General features: G+C 40.4%; 1 protein-coding gene across 3 annotated transcripts in view; it reads right to left on the bottom strand.

The window, feature by feature from the left end:
* Positions 1-593: 593 nt before the first annotated feature.
* PHKA2 (phosphorylase kinase regulatory subunit alpha 2) overlaps positions 594-17,175 on the bottom strand; it is a 108,724-nt gene continuing 92,142 nt past the window's right edge. For all 3 annotated transcript variants that reach the window (XM_069100720.1, XM_069100719.1, XM_069100721.1), the window contains 10 exons: positions 16,867-16,946; positions 16,337-16,415; positions 16,095-16,224; positions 15,095-15,196; positions 12,703-12,821; positions 10,078-10,131; positions 6,717-6,890; positions 2,842-2,895; positions 1,834-2,034; positions 594-1,317 (listed from right to left, as the gene is read on the bottom strand). In XM_069100720.1, the coding sequence (XP_068956821.1) occupies positions 1,147-1,317; positions 1,834-2,034; positions 2,842-2,895; positions 6,717-6,890; positions 10,078-10,131; positions 12,703-12,821; positions 15,095-15,196; positions 16,095-16,224; positions 16,337-16,415; positions 16,867-16,946 (1,164 nt within the window). In that variant the 3' untranslated portion in view covers positions 594-1,146. The remainder of the gene's footprint in view (positions 1,318-1,833; positions 2,035-2,841; positions 2,896-6,716; positions 6,891-10,077; positions 10,132-12,702; positions 12,822-15,094; positions 15,197-16,094; positions 16,225-16,336; positions 16,416-16,866; positions 16,947-17,175) is intronic.

The raw sequence follows: 17,175 nt of genomic DNA on the forward strand, positions 1-17,175 counted from the left end.
GTCCCATGCCTGGTACTATTTATAAGACAAGGTATTGTTTTCCTTGGGAACATACCACTAATTTTCATCTGCATCTAATGAGTCATACCCATTACACCTGAAACTCCCTCAAAAGGGCAAGAAAAAGACATCCATTGCCTTGCCAGAATGTGCTAAAATGGCTCCACAGGGAAAGCCAGGATATTCCACTTTTGTCTCTTGGCAGACAAGGTGGTAGAAACCACTTCCAGGAAGATAGTATCCGCCTATGTGGTCTCTAGGGTGAGTGGCCCTGTTTCTAAGGAACTGTTTGTCCATTCTTTTAAAGTGAATTAAACCATACTCATGTCCACCCCTTCTCCAAAGACTCGACCTGTTTTCCCCAGGGGTAAGAAAATGAAATATTTCTGAGAAAAATGAGGAAGTCTTTTGGTTCAAAGCCTGCCAAGATGAGAATAATACCACCCTCCCAATCACAGGAACCAAATTTCTTAATTTCGGCAATAGACAAATTTCATCGAATTCTGAACATATGAAAATTATATCACGTGGAGGTCCCTATAATAAAATAAACAGAAGTCAATGAAGAAAAGTCAAGCCACAAAAAAACCAAGTTTCATAAAAAGATGTATGTACTTTTATATTTAAGGGGGAAAATAAAGTTCAGTGCACAGATACACTGCTCAGTGTTGAATGTTAAAATGTTTTTTCTATGTGACCATGGGGTACATAGATACTGCTCGGATAAAGGTCTTTTCCATCTTTAGGAGACATTCATAACTTGCAGAATCTATTTTTGTGCCTCTTCTACAGAAGCAGCTTAGGCTAGATTCTTATTTACTTTGTACTTAAAAGAAAGACATTTCCAATTCCCTCTCACAACCAGTGAGGCCAGATATTCCAAGATCTACAATACAAAAGTGACCTTTGAAAGTGACACGAGTGACTCAGGGAAAAGCATAGTTCTCATAATTTTTTATGGAACTTGTACACACATGGGGTATGTATGGGACAAGGTCAGATTCCAGTGTCTCTTGGCCTAACATTTTCTGATGGACTATTCCTTTGGAAGCAGTACAGAGGGATCCAGGGACCCAACAAAAGAAATGTCTTTCAAGGGAGGCCCAGGGCCGATCTGGAAGCATGTTAACTTTTGTGGGGGACGCCTCATTGCATCAGGCATCCTGTATTGGGAAGTAATTCCTGTAAGTAAGTGGCAACTGCTTTGGTCAGGTAAGTCATAGTCCCATAAGCTCCGCTTGGGGCACTATCATAGAAAAAGTGGCAAATTCCCGTTGCTGGGTCTTGTTCCAGGGTGTCCAGGACTCCCAGGGATGTCTGTGGGAGAGAGGAAAGAAGGTGATGGGGTGGAAAAAGATGATTGATAAAGGTGTGAGAGAGAAATATCTACATTTCTACTGAATTCCACAGGTTAGAAAAGGCCAGAAACTGGAAGGGAGGGATATCACACTATTTTCTTTTTAAGTAGGGGAAATAATTCCAATGGTGATACCAGGAGCAGCAAAATCGCCTTGAGTCTAGAAGGATTCAGAAAACTCAACGAGTTTTCACATACTCACCATCTTTAGGATTTTAACAAAATTTTATTTCTCTCCCCACAAACAAGTATAAATTTTCCTCCCTTTCTACTATGCTATCTTCTCTCCTAATATTCATTACTTTAAAATTGTTATGTGTGTTACTTATATTTTCATACAATTTGTTTCATAAATCACAGAAATGTAATTTTCTAAGTCGTAGGATCGATTTCCTACCTTAGGAAAATAAATTGCCTCTATTATATGACCATGCCCTCTCTTAGCAGAGTTTCTTTCAGGACATCACCCCACAAACCTGTTCCTTTAGGAAGAATTCATTGGCCATGTGCACTATCTGGTCTATGTAGATGATGCCCCCGATGCTCTTCAGCTCTGTGTCTGACAGAAGCGTGAGGACAAGGATGGCTTCTACCAGCAGCTGTCTGTATTCTGGCTGAGGCACTCGGTTCAGCACAGATTCCACATGAACAGCAAACTTGATCTCCTGAGGGGTCATCTGCCAGAGACAAGGGAACACAGGATAAAAGGAGAGAAGAAAAGATATATTTTGTCATGTTCATGTGAAATAAAGTGTCCTGAGATGCACAATCTCAAAGCGAAACGACTCAAGTTATACAGTCTAGGAAACAGCGTACTGGTTTGCTGTTGAGATTCAGTGAGGTGACCTGGTTAGAACAGTCAGAGAAGACACACTTTTATATTCAGTGAAATCTCACAGAGAGAAGCCATCTGTCCTTCACCAGCCGAAGGACAGTGGGATAAAATACAGAATTTAAACCCCTTCCAGAACTTTTCTGATTCTATGAATAAATGGCAAAACCAAAAAACTGATTACACTGTTCCCTCCTGCATATTTGGAGCTGTGATACCTCACTTTTAAGAGATGTTCTTCAGGCCCTGGGATGACTTACGTCTGCTAAATGCCAATGTGCAGACTGGAAGAAAGAAGATAGTGTATCTTTTCTCAACCTAATGCTTATAGTTTATGTAAACCAATCCAAGGTACAATAGTGTATGTTTGAAGACTGGGACTACACATCCAGAGAGAGCTGCAGCAATGCAGAACCAGTGGAGATGACGGTAGTCGGCTGGGAAGGAAGGGCCAGGAGAGGCTTTAGTTGTGCTTCTGGCTAATGCATGACAAGAGAAAAAAGTGAAATTCTAGGAGTCAGATATTCTCTTTGTAAGGCTGCTTGAAAAAAAAAAAGCATAGACTTTTAAAAGGTGAAAGGAAGTACTAACCACATGTAAACAAAGGGCTTATCATAAAACGGGAGGAATACTACCATTTTCATGACTCTACCTCTCTCGTGGTTGAAGATGGGAGAACATAGCCATCGATAGACAGACCATGGCACTAGAGAAGAGAAAAACAGCCAAGAACTCATTTTAGTATAAAGTACAGAGGGGGTTAAAATATACACACATAGCTATATACTCACCTTTGGACCGCCTATAAAACCTGCAAGATGCATGAAACACAGCAGGGTATTTATTTATTTTTATTTTTTATTTTATTTTATTTTTTAAGCAATTGGGGTTAAGTAACTTGCTCAAGGTTACACGGCCAGGTGTTTCTGGGTGTGGTGCTTAGTGTCTGAGCCCAGATTTGATCCCCAGGTCATCCTGACACTGAAGCCGGTGCTCTTACTCACTGAGCCACCTGGCCGTCCCTACAGCAGGGTATTTTTAAAGGAGGAATGTTCTCACTACCCACAGGGTCATCTTGATGGAACAGTTCTCAGTGGACCAACAGGCATCTTTCCTCTCTCACAAGAACAAATGTCCCCGAGGGAGCAGGTGATTGCTCCTTTAGGAAGCTCACAATCTAACTGACAGGGCTGGGTGGCTCCCCTTGGCGCCATACAAAGGGAGACTGCCATCAGTCTGGTCCATAAGGTGATGGTTCCGGGCATTTGTAATCCTCTATTTTTGAGACTTCTAAAAGAGCACCAATTTCACAAAGAACTAGTGTGTGCACAGATGCTGTGCATATAAATATCAAGCTCTGAATTAGCAAAAAGCTGCTTCTTAAGGACAAAAAGAACCTCTGATCGAGTCAGTGGAAATGTAGATGGGAGCGCACATTACTTAAGGGCCAGGCTTCTCTCGAGGGGCAGCGGCCCTTTTCTCTTGGTGTCTCCATCCTGACGCCAGCTCCGCTGGCCTTCACACTCTGCAGGGCCTGGGGCTACAGGGACGCTTGCTGATGGTACGCCTGCCTCTGAGTCCTCCAGGGCACACTGGAGCAGGCAAGGAGCCTTCTGCAGGGGGCCTGTTCTCCTATGTGGTGTTAGGAGTCTGAGTCTGGGCAGTGGGAGGGATCTTGGACTTTCCTGTAAAAAAATGTCCCCTATGGGCTATAGAAATCCTGGCATTCTATTGCTGGGCCTGTTTTTCTTTTACTTCTATTGTGAAATGGAAAAAAAAAAAGGGGGGAAAAATCTCTCTCATGCAGCTAGTTCCTGGTAGGTTTTGGAGATTTTACACAAGGAAAGCTAAAGAGAACAGATTTGTTCCTTTAAGCAAAAATAAAAATAAACTTTTACGTCACCTGAAGGAGAGGAGGGGGATGGAGTGAGATCTTTCTATTCCCTTCCTTTTTTGTATTCTATAGACAAACATGAGAAATTGTCTTCCTCCAGGCCCACAGCTGAGTTAAAGGAGATGCTGCAACAGCCTGGCTGCTCAGATTTAAAGGGGAAGCAACATCAGAAACTGGCTCAAAAGGATAAAAACTTTCCTAATAGTTAGCTGTCCCTCTCATCTTCCACATGATCTAGAAGTCAAAGGCTCTTTGTCCTTATCACAGGCTTTTTTTTAATCTTCTGTGTCCAGAATGAATGATTAAAAACCATCCTGTACTCTTTGGGGACACCCAGGATAAGGCATCTTCATCATAATAGTTTGCATTTATAAACTGCTTAAAGTTTCACATGGTACTTTATATACATTATGCCATTTGGTCCCAAATCTTGTGAATGGGTTATTCCAGATATTATCATCACCCCCATTTTAAAATAAGAGGACTGAGGCCTAGAGACGTTGAAATTCTGAGGAAATAAAAACATTTCTAGAGATGAAAAAAGAGGGAAGCTGTCAAAAGAGGCTAGGTAAGATTATAAAAGACGTGTATATATAAAAAGACAGAAGAGCAGACAGTAGAAAATGAATATAAAATGTCAGCCAAAGACTAGAAGCTGAGATAAAAGCTCAGAATTAGCCAAGGCTGGCAATGAATGCTAAATACAATGAGAGATTCTGCTTTGTTTTGTAGAAGCTTTACTGAGAGAGGATCAGGGAAAGGAGGAGATGAATTCTCACGGTTTTAATAATGACAGCTAACAGTGCTTTTAGGTTCACAAAGCTCTGTACATATGTTGTTCTTATTTGAGCGCAGATAGGATCATAATGGATAATGGCGAAGGAACCAAACTACTTAACTTATTTTGCTGATGCTTACTCTATCAAGGACAAAATAAAAATGTTCAGAGGAAGTAAAAACACAGGAAAAGTTAAGGAGATGCTGAAAGATCCCCAGACTTCCCTTAATTTGTTCAAGACATCTGGCCCAGATAAACACCAAAAGGTACCCAAAAAACTGGCAGATGTGCTGGCTGAGCTCAGTCATGTCATCAATGTGAAAGGTGATGTAGACAAACGTTAACTTGATTTAAAAAAAGGAAGGGCAGACTCAACTAATCAGTGAGTATCTGCAAAGTCAAAGGAGCTTACATTTCATCGAGATACATAAAAAACATACATACACATGCATAATAGATAGGCACACATACATGCATGTATTTATGTACTGCATAAATACAGAAAGTTAATGCCTATGCTTACATGTGTTTTCACTCCTGACAGAATGTAAGGTCCCTTAGAGTGGACATTTCATTGTTTCATTCTTTGTATCTGCCGCTCCAACAATCAGCACAGCGCCTAGCTTGTAGGCAGCACTCACTAAATGCCTGCTGATTTGTTGACTAATACATGCATGCTTATCAAGTTTGCAAAGCTGGGAAGAGCAGGCAAAATGCAAAAAAGTCTCAGCAGATTAGAATGTGGGCTTATCTAATAAGATAACTCAGTGTAAGAAACATCAACATCACCACCAGAGAGGGAAAGCACGGCTCAGTGCACGCGGATCTTTAATGACAGGAGAGTTCTGTGCGTGCACCGGTTCCATCTCTGCAGCATCTGTGGAACACGCCCCCTCCTCTCCCTCTGACACTGCCCCGCCTCTGCTGCAAGCCCTCTTCACCTTACATTACTGCCAGAGCCTGGGCTGGGGGTGGGGGTGGGGGGTTCTGCCGGCCTCACGTCTGCGTTCAGCCCCTGAGGTGCAGACTCCATTATGTCACCCCTCTACCTGATCATCTCCAGGGGCTTCCTACCTATCACCTCTAGGAGCAAATACAATGCTGGTTGGCGTTCAAACCCTTTGATAACCTCTACCCTCTTCCTTGCCAGTCTTTTCCCACCCTTTTCCCCCTCCACGTACTCTCTGACCCAGTGACACTGGCCTTCTGGCTGTTCCTTGTCTCAACTCCAGGCATTTTCTCTGGCTCTCCCTCCTCATCTTCAACTGCTGGCTTTCCTGGGACCTTCAAGTCCCAACTAAAATCCCACCTTCAACAGGAAGCCTTTCCCAACCCCACTTCCTGCTAGTGCCTTCTTGCTTTTCATTATTTCATATTTATTTCATATGCAGTTTGTTTACACATAACTGACAGTTCATTGCCGACCTTATTAGATTGTGCGCTCCCTGAAGGCAGGGACTGTTTTTTGCCTTTTTTAATCCCTCATACTCTAGCATAGTGCGCGGGTGCTAAATGTTTACTGCTGAGCACAAACTCACTGAGTTCACAGGCAACATGGCAGCTGAAATAGATAAGATGCTCAGTCAAGGACAGGTAAAGCTTGGTGGCCTTTAAGGTCCCTTCCAACCTGTGACTGATCTGTCCATGGTAAGGGAAGCTGGTATTTTTTCAGTCATGATTCTCCCCCGATTCCAAGGTCAGCACTGTTTTCACAGCCCCGTGCTGCCTCTGTGAATTGAGTTACCACACCAAGTGATATGTGTGCTTCCTGCTTGCTCAGGACTTCCATGATGCCACAATCCCACCTGAGCGCAACCTGGTCTACCCTTTGTGCTGACCTTTAGCTCCTACTCACCTTCTGAAGGATCTTCCACACTTTCTGGTAGAACCCCACGGGGACCCTGTTAATGGCACCATCTAGCCGTCTCCTGCGCAGCCACTGACCCTGGCGCTCTCCCCAGCTGAGATGATGACCACCAGAATCCAAAGACGACACTGTACCCGTGGGAGAAGAAGGAGTACTGCATCTCTGCAGGAAGGAAGGTAAGCAGTCTTCAGACATTAAGCCAATGTCCTGTACTAAAATCTGCAGGCTTTAGCAGTTAGCACAATATCATCTCACTCTAATGTGCTTTCTAGGATGACTACCTAATGAAGTTCATTCTGTTTGGATTTTTTCCCCCCATTTTAAAAGCTGGTTCTGTTAATAAGGTCATCCACAACCTGGCTGCAACTTACCCTTTTTAACCCTTACAACTTTCCTTCACATGCACTCTATATTTTATAAAAATGAAATACTCTTCTCCCCCCCCATTCCCATCTAAGCTTTTCTTATCTCTCTGTCTTTGTTCAAGCCATGCTCCCATTCCTAGAATGGGCTTCCCTTAGCCCCTCCTCCAGACCCTTTTTATGTTCAAGGCACAACTTGGATTGCCCCTCCCCACTGACCTCTTCTCTTTGAAAAAGAGAGTGATGTCTTCTAAGTTCTCAAAGCACAACTCTGAGAACTCTCCTGTGTGTAACAGTCACTTGTGCACACATTTTTCTGCTTATTATTATTATTATATATATATATTTCTCCTTATTATGATCCTGGAGAAGAGGATCTTTGCATCTCTAGTACCTAGAACGTTGTCTTATTCATAGCAAGTACTTAATAAAAATTTTTTGAACTGCATTCCCCAATTGTACTCTGGGTATGTTTGGAAGTTGCATTTAATTCTAGTGAATCAGGTATTGTTTAATAAGTTACTCTTACAGGCAACAACACCTGACATTTATACAACACAAAACTGCATTTGAGCCACATGACAATCCTTTGAGGTCGACACTACACATTCACATTTTAGGCTCAGAGTGGGTAAGTGACTTGCCCAGGGTCACAACAGTTAATATGATTCAGAGGCAGGATCTTTTTGACTCTAGGTTTAACAGTTTAGCCCTTATACCACGTGACCTTCTTCTGACATGAATGAACTGCTGTAGTTTCCAAATGGCTCCAAACTTAGCAGGAATAAATTATTTCAGACCAAGACTACTTCCAAGAGAATCATGATGGCTGCAAGAAACCACATGGCTGCCTGAAAATATTTCTTTTATTTGATTTTAAGCCTATGCAACCTTTATTTTCAGAGTTCTAGAACAAATATATTAACCAGAGTGTTGAGAACAACATTGGATATTTATTTACTAGAAGTAAAAATACTAAAATTTGCCAGTTCTAGAAAGGTCACTTATTTACCCTCAAAAGTCTGGTCCCACAAAGAGTTCAACAGGTTATAAAAGGGGAAATGGTACATCTAAGAATGAAGAAGGGAGACCAGAATCCATATTAGTATTACTGACCACACAGAGTCTGTCAGAGAACACATGAAACCTTCAGTCCCTTTTAAAAATCTTTCTTTCTATTTTCACAGCTATCCCAATACACTCGTCCTGTTTTCTGTCCCCTTCAGCAGAAGGTGTTTATCCTCATTCCATTTAATTCCTCCCTCTCCACCAGGAACACATGTTCCTGTAACGCAGAGGGGGAGAAGAGCTGCTTCCACCTCTTTCCTTCTCCTAGAATGATGCTTATTTCTTTCAGAGAGAATTTTTCTATGATTAGTGGCGTGGCTACTGTAAACTTCCTGCCCCCATATTAATAGCACTGCTTTAAAATTAACACAGGAAAATCTCTTAGTAAGTATTCAAGGGAAGCATCTTATCCTATCTTCCAGGAGATTATAAACTCCTTGAGGGCAAGGACTATTTTCATTTTAGTTTTTATATCTCCAACATCTAGCCCTAAACCTGGCACTGAGGGGCTTAATTAATGCTTGTTGAAATGACTTGCCTTCCAAGGGCTACTCAACTTAGGGAACTAGGACATAAATTGGGCATTGGCCACACCTTGGAACTTGTGTGGGTGGTTTGGAGAGGGAGAAGAGAGAATAATGAAGATTTCCCTAGGAAAAAGCTCATACAAGGTTCTTCTTCAGAGGATTACATATACATTGAAGAAGGGGACTTATACTTTCAGATTTTCACAGTTATTCTGATTTTGGTATCCTCTTACACTTTTAGTTCTAAAACAAGTCTTGTTTTATAATTTTATGATATACTTTAACTCTTAGATATATTACCAGAAGTTAAGGCAGAACTCTCCCCTTGTCTGTTTTTACTTCATGGGTTTTTTTTTTTTTTGCTTTTTGGAGAGCAATTGGGTTACTTGCCCAAAGTCACACTGCTAGTAAGTGTGTCAAGTGTCTGAGGTCCTCCTGACTCCAGGGCTGGTGCTCTATTTACTGTGCTACCTAGCTACTTCTCTTATTTCCAAATAGTGGGTAGGCTAGGTTGTTTGCTTTGTCTCATTAAGACCCTTTAAATGAGGCAACAATTAGATAGGAGTAAAAGCAATTACATATGCTCATCAATGCCTCAGCTGATATTCTCTATCTAGTTTAGATCCAGACCAGCAAAGCATCTAGACTGTTGCCGAAAGCACTATTTCTTCTTCCTTTTCCTGATCTCATACCTCATGTCAAACTAAGAGAATGAGAACAAATTTTTAATCACACACTGGAAGAAATCATTTATGACTACACCAAAGCATAACACTTCCAAAACTGATCTCATTTCAATCGAACCAAAATTTAATTGGACAAATGGCTGGTCTAAGAATTAAGCTCTGTGACCATGGAAAAGTGAACTAAACTCAGTGCCTCAGACGACCATGACCTTACAGAAGAGTTGCTAACTTGCTTTGGTGGAGGAAATTTCTAATGCTGGGAATTTCATACACTTGAGGAACGACAAAACAGAAATAGTCCTTGTCTTCAAGAAGATTATATTGCATTCAGGCATGGAAATAATAGGGATATGGTGGGGAGAAAAGGAGATGTTTAATGAGGAATAGCCTTAAATATCAGGAAATGCTAGAAGTTAAAGGTTTTTTTCTTTTTTGAAAATGGAAAACAAGTTTCCCTTCTAGAACTTTCAAAGATTTCATGTCTGCCTCCGCAACGTCACAGGGTGTATGTGGGATCCTGTCAGCTACCACACTAGCTACCTGTCACAGTCTTTCTCCAAAGCCCCTAACAGTCTTTCTCAAGTATCAGAAAGTTTAGGATAAGGTGGGAGGTTGGAATAGAATGAAGGTTACAAGAGGTTTCCAAGACTACAGATTAGAAGGCGACAAAGAACATCATACAATATACTCATAATGGATGGTTTACCATGGACTTGGAGGAGTGAATGCTGCTGGAAATGGAATGGCCCACAGAAAATAACTATAAAACAAAAAACAAATACCTTAAGAACATACAATAACTCAATAAAAACTACAGAAAGGAGCGAAATGGAACAAAAAAGAGTCATAGAAGACATGGAATTATAAAAGTCCACCCTCATTAAAACAGAAAAAAATTCATTTCCCTATAGCCCCACCCTTTCCAAAGCTAAAGGCTGGGTAAAATGGATACTAAGATTTACTTTAAGCACCACTACATTCCTATCAGTCATGGTGATGACCAAGCTAATAAACAATGTTTCCTGGGTGACATCCTGGCCAACATCTATAATGTATGTTAGAACTGTGAAAGTTCCACCGGATAAGCAAAATAACCATCACCACATGGGTCAAATTGTCTCTAGTCAAACAAACGGGTCTATATTGCTTGAAAAATCAGGAGCATACTCTTATTTACATTATCTTTCCTAGTTAAAAAATAATGTAAGGAATGTCCTTGATAAACTGGGTAGAAATCAGGTTTGGAACTATTATTTAAAACCACAGAATGTTTGAGCTGGTTAGCTTATAAAAAATCTGTTAAAATGTCTCTTGTGAAATGTCTGTCTGTCTTTGAATGACCAAATACAGAATTTTTCAATTGGTTAGGAAAAGTTAATTTAATCTCACTACCAACTGAAGGCATTTTAGGGCAGAAGGGGACTGTTTTCTAGCTTTATCTGAACATGGATGATGCAGACTTGGTGCCATCAAGTGGTTAGTCAAGGAAAAGCTAAAGAAAAATCTTTTTTTCTAAGTTATTTCTATTTGAACAGCATCAGTATGATCTGGAAGCTGGGGACTGATAACCTGGGTTTTGCTCTGGGCTAACAAGTAAAATCTGTGTTTATCTAACCACAAAGGTGTGACTGTACCTATAAAAAAACATATTATAACACTGTGAGACTGACTGGATGTCATGTTTCCTAGTAGGGTGCTGGTCACGCAGGGTTTCCTTTTTTACTTTCTGTTGGGCATTTCTGGTAACTGAACTTTCCAGTGCAGGAGAGATCCAAATGCTCTCTCTTCTTACACCATAAACTGGAATTTAAATAGCACATTTTTTCAGTCTTTCATATTATTTGATCCTCACAACAAACCTTAGAGTTAAGACAAGGCAGAGATAAAGTTTTCAAGAGGAAACAAAGCTCAGTGACAATTAGAGCCCGAACCCAACACCTTTTCTTGGGCTCTTTCTATGGCTCCATGTTGCTGTGTTCTCAGTGTTATAAGAGAGGATGGAAGGTTTCACTTCACCTCCCACTTTACACTGATTTTCTTCCAACTACTTAATTTGGTTTTGTTATCTTTATGATGTGTCTTTTAGAGCTATCTTTTTTTCTGAAATGTGGAACACAACTTTGTTTCATGTCCAGCCCAAGAGGAAAGACTGTTAAATAGTGACTAACTGGACCATGCTGGACAAAAGGCGAAGACTATCTCATTTGCTTTTGTATTTCTCTCCACAAAAAGCTCCACTTGTAGTATATGAGCTCCAGTAAAGGAAGGGAATGTATTTCTTTTTGCTTGTATTTGTACATCTATGCTTAGCATAGTAGTCAGAAGAGTAAGCAATGCTTAACAAATGCTTCTTTCCTTCCTTCCAAGAGAGAGAATCTGATAGGCAAGAATCTTCTATATTCAATTAACATTTATTAGTATAGATAGCTTCTATTTTTTTTAGGTTTGAGTCACAAGGAAGAAAACCATACACGAAAGATCCAAAGGCAGTCATGTTTCTTTCATGTGCATCAGCACTAAATCTCCTAGTCATCTGTAATTAAGAATATATTAGGCAGTAAAGATAAACCAGTTTTCACATAAAGTATTCTTAAGTACCCATTCCTACAGCAGTGATCTTCTAAACAGCAGGAGAGTCATAATCCAGCCCCACAAATGGATTCCAAAAAGCATTATTATGCATTGGGAGGGAAGTTTTAGATAATAAATGCATTTAGAATGAACCATCAGCCTGTTTATTAATGAAAAATTATACACTCCCTTTCTTTTATACCTTTGCCCAAAATGGAAAAAAAAGTGTTCACTGGGAGAAATTTCATGTTACACAGGAGTGGAATGAAGAATTAAAGAAAAAACATAAGCAAGAAATAAACACCTCTGTAGGTGTGCGGGGAAAAAATCCAGGTTATGTTTGAATCTTTATGCTCTTCTCTTCCCCTGACACTTCACCTGAAGGTCACAAGAGAATTAATTACAAACCTGCTTGCTAAAGACAAGTAAAATGTATTGTATTGTTAGCTCTGTTTGAAGATGGCTATAAGTCTAAATGAAATATTTCTTATAAATGTAGAAAATCACTGACAAGTGTTGACTAACAATTTAAAACTCAACAAAAAACAAAGCTTTTTGTAAGGGGCGGGGTAGAGAGGGGAAGGAATTCCATAAAGAAACCATGCCCTCCCTTGCTGTATCTGAAATCTACCTTATGCATCCTAAAAGAAAAGGATCTGACGTCATGAAAACTAAAGAACATTGAATTTCAATCATTTTGAGGGGGAAAAAAAAGCACCTGCTTTCTCTCGTAGTGAACCGCTGTAGAAGATTCCCTTACCTGTTTCATCTCACTTCTTAATCTATTAATACCACTCCTTTCTGTTTTGGTGGCTCCAGTATGGCCCACTTCATGAATCGAGATAGCTGGGCTAGATGTAGAGGAATGAATAGGCCGCACTAAAGGGAGGAAAAATCCACCATATTAAAGTTCTAGCAAACTAAGCTTATATACCTAGATGAAGACAGTCTTCATCCCTCTCCACTCTATCAGAATTTTACTTATAAGTCCTAGGAAATATAATTCCTTCTATTCCCAAAGACATTCTATTTATAGCCAAAGCTATTTAAATCTTCTTTTTTTTTCTAATAACACAGAGCTAAATTATTTGTGGACCATTTGCAAATTTACATAATCAAGTCAAAGAAATAAGTTGTGCGTTGTTTTTGGCTGTGATAATAAATAGGTTGAAATGTATTAAAATAGACAATATCATATAACATATTAAACTACATTGTTTTGAAACATAAACACCAGCATCTCACTGTGTAACAGAAGTTAAAAAGCACCTGGCTGGGAACATGCGGAAGAGAAAACATGGACGACCTCAGGCCAGTTCTAGAAGGTGTTTACAAAGGGTGGAACACATGCCCTGATCTTATCATTTCTGGCCTTCTGGCCCCAAAGATGCAGTTTGCTCACTCTGTGACCTAGGCCTTCTGGTAAATAATTTTAGAAACTCAAACTACTACACTGTACTTTTATTTTTTTTCCCTTTTAATTAAGAAAACTTAGGTGACACGCAGTTACACCAGCACTTATATTTCATACCCAACAAGACTTTTAAAATTGTCTGTGTCAAACCTTGTCTGTGTAGATGATTCCAAGAACCATGTATTTCTCCTGAGTCCAGTCCCCCCTCACCAAGGGTCTATGGGACATCTCAGAATGGATGTCCCACAGGCATTTAGAACCTGGCATGTTCAAACCAGAACTTATCTTCTCCCCAAATCCTCCCATCTCTGATTTCTATCATTAACCTTGTCCCTCAATCCTCATATTCAACCAAACGGTTATTCTGTCTCTAGAACATATCCCATACCTCTCTCTCCATTCACATGGTCACCATCCTGATTCAGGCCTCCATTCTGTCATCTTTTCTAATGGGCTTCCCAGCCTCTAATCTCCTCCTTTTTGAACCCACCCTCAACAGCTGTCCAATAAATATTCTTAAATTACACGTCCGACCCTGCCACTCTCAGTCCAAGAAGCTCCAGCAACTTTCTTCCTTAAGGACAGGGGTTCTTATCTTTTTTTGTGTCATGGACCCTTCTGGAAATCTAGTGAAGTCCATGGACTCTTTTCTGAATAACATTTTTAAATGCATAAAGTAAAATAATGGGATTGCAATGGAAACCAATTATATTTCAATATCACGCATATAGCGAATGCAGTTTTTAAAACACCTTTAGCAACAAGCTCACGTGCCCCTTGTTAAGAACCCTTCCTCTAGTACAAAACACAAAGTCCTCCAGCATTTCCAGCCCTTCACCACCTTTTGCCAGCCTATCTTGCCAGCTTTATCACTCTTCACACAATTTCCTGCCAAACCAGTCTACCTTCTTGCTGTCCCTCACAAAGAACATTCCCTTTCCCATCTCTGCGCCTTTACTTAGGCCCATGCCCAGAAGGTACTCTCTCGCTACCTCCGACTTAAACAATCCCAAGCTTTCTTCAAGACTCACCTCAGCTGTCACCACCTATAAAAAGAGGCTTCTCTTGATCGTGCCAATGGCTGGTACCTTGTACCCAGAAATCTGTGCTTAGTGTGTATACCCCTTGGATTGACTCGGCTGTAAGGTATTTCCTCACAGTAAAATGTAAGCTCCCTGAGGGCAGCAAATGTTCCGTTTCAGTCTTTTTCTCTCGAATGTCTAGCTCAGGTTTTGGCCAGTAAGTTTAATAAATGCTTGGCTCAATGACCTCCCAAAGAGTTCACATGCTGATGGTACCAGCTATTTAGAGATCTTCTTCCCCTTAATGGTTAGAAGGTTCTTAAGAGGATTTGGTTAGAAGGTTTTTTCTACCTCTGAAGTATGCTTAGCACCTGGTGCACTATTTACTCACAGAAGGTGCTCACTGCATTGAACTGAAAATAATGTGGTCCCCGGGGAGTACAAATGGATAAAAAGTTGAATGGTGGACAACGGTGAAAAATGCTCTGCTAACGTGTCCTGGAAAATTCATAAGGGTATAACCGAAAAGAGTCCCCCAAATTAGCTCATCTTGTTAATAGAGAATTTAATGCTACTATTTACACTATATTTTTATTATTTAGAAGTTTAACTTGCATCAAATAAGACATGCTAGAGACTCTATTGTTCATATATAAATGTATGTATATTTAGGTTGAATATACATTACATATGTATTCAAACTACTGTTTACTTACTGCTTCTTTCAACACCAAACTCTTTTCCACTTAGAATATGGTGCAAGAGATTTTTCATATCAAAAGGACTAAGGTTCATCAAACTTTCAGAGGCTTCTTCTCCTACAAAGAAACACATCTTATATATGTAAGACACAGGACTAACCTCATGTGTAGGAAGAACAGAGAGTCACAATGGTATAGATTTGCAGATTCTCAAAAGAGGGCCCCTTGTGGCCAAGTTTTTTCTGTTGGCATTGTGTTTGTGCCTGAAATCTCTATATTAATTGCTTCTTTGGGTTAAGTGGTGAAAGCTGGACTTAAAAATGAAAATGACTCAGTATTTTTGTTTTTGTTGTGTAGGGAAGAACAACTTGTTTATCAAATGAGGTTGAAGGTATCAGTGAGACCTGGTTGAATGGGTAGTAAGCTAGTGTTGGTGTCAAGGCCTATTAGACTTAGATTTGAGTCCAACTTATGACATATATTCGTTAAACGACCCTGGACTTAACTTCTCAGCTCCCAGAGACATTTGTTTAAGGTTACAGACCAATCTGCACTGGTAAAGGGGGAATTTCTTCAGCCCTATTTTTATTTATTATTAGATATTAAATAATATATATTATTATTACTTCACATTATTTATTTTTTTATTCCTTATACTAAGGAATAGCTCCAGAGCTCCACCTTGACCCCAAAATAAATAAATACATGACTACATTATTAACAAGACTCTTTACTGCAACGTGAAACACTTGGCAATAAATTCCCTAAGTATGATTCAAAATAACATAGAAGCTTATGTACACTTGTTATAAATGCCATATCACAGAAGCCTCAAAGAGTTTCATTACAAGGTAGATGGTGCCATATGATACTCTGTCGGAAGAGAAGTGGATTTGTTGTAATGTTTTTGTACTTCAAGATTAAACTGAGCTCCAAAGCACTCTCATCAACATGTATAACCTAGAAGCTGACTTCCTTGCTTGTACCACTGACATCTGTGAGAAGTAGTCTTTACCTGAGCAATTCAAACTCCGGGCCAGCTCGGTTGCCATCACCTGGATGATGAGACCAATACGGAGCCTGAGCATCTCCACAAAGAGGCTGGGCTGGGACCTGACATACATCGCCAAGTAAACCACAATCTCCTGATGGGAACAAGGAAGCACAGCGCAGGTAAAATTGATGGTTTCAATACAGGCCCTACTACCCACTTCAAAGAAGTAGGAAACAAGTGTGACTCCTCTCTGGAATCTTAACCTGTGTAAGGACGGCAATGCTGATATCCTGCCCACTGGCTTCATAGATAAGTCTGGTCAATTCTTCCGGGGGAAGAGGGCTAGGGAAGAGAATCAGATGGTAAAGTGACACAATCAGTCCTAACGCTCCTTTCCATGTGTCCTTCCAGAATTCCTAGCTCAATGGCAGATAACAGCTATCTTATAAAGCCACAAACTGTAATTCATCCTCTGCCTTAAGGTTTAGAAAAACTTCATCTTATTTTAGCCTCATTATAATTCCCATTTTACCAATGAGGAAACTGAATCTCAGGAAGGTTAAGGGAATAATCTGTCCTTAATAAATGGCAGAAGCAGACTTAGAACCCTGGTCTTGCTGTCCAAGCCCAGGACTCTCTCCTGTATTCCATGCTTCTCTCTTGAGACGTGGACACTATTAAGCCCCAGGTGACAAGCAGGGAGCTATTTCTGTTTCATTACTTCAAAGTCCAATCACTGGCAGACCAGTTTAAGGGCCCTGGGCCCAGGCTTGATGGCAGATAGAAGACTTACGCAGAGATGGTCCTCTCTCGGGGTTCTGGGGGCAGACCTACTGTGAGCTGCTTCTGGTGTGATAGCAGGTCTGTACATGCCTATGCACATAACAAAAGGAAGGGGAAGTTAAGAGAACAATGCAAAAAAGGATTACTTCTTCATGACTTCATTCTGTCAACACAGCAAAAAATGGCAACTTTCAGGACAATGCTCCTGTCTGACTCTTTGGAGGATTTTTACACTGACATTCTAGTGACTGCTGAGAGGGAGGGTGGGAGAGTGGAACATAATGGCCAGGTTTGTCAGGGATTCCAGTCCTAGGTTATC

The sequence above is a fragment of the Petaurus breviceps genome, unplaced genomic scaffold (assembly GCF_028583685.1).
Source record: "Petaurus breviceps papuanus isolate PSGF00001 unplaced genomic scaffold, PetGlider_PUasm1.0 419, whole genome shotgun sequence".
Taxonomy (NCBI): domain Eukaryota; kingdom Metazoa; phylum Chordata; class Mammalia; order Diprotodontia; family Petauridae; genus Petaurus; species Petaurus breviceps.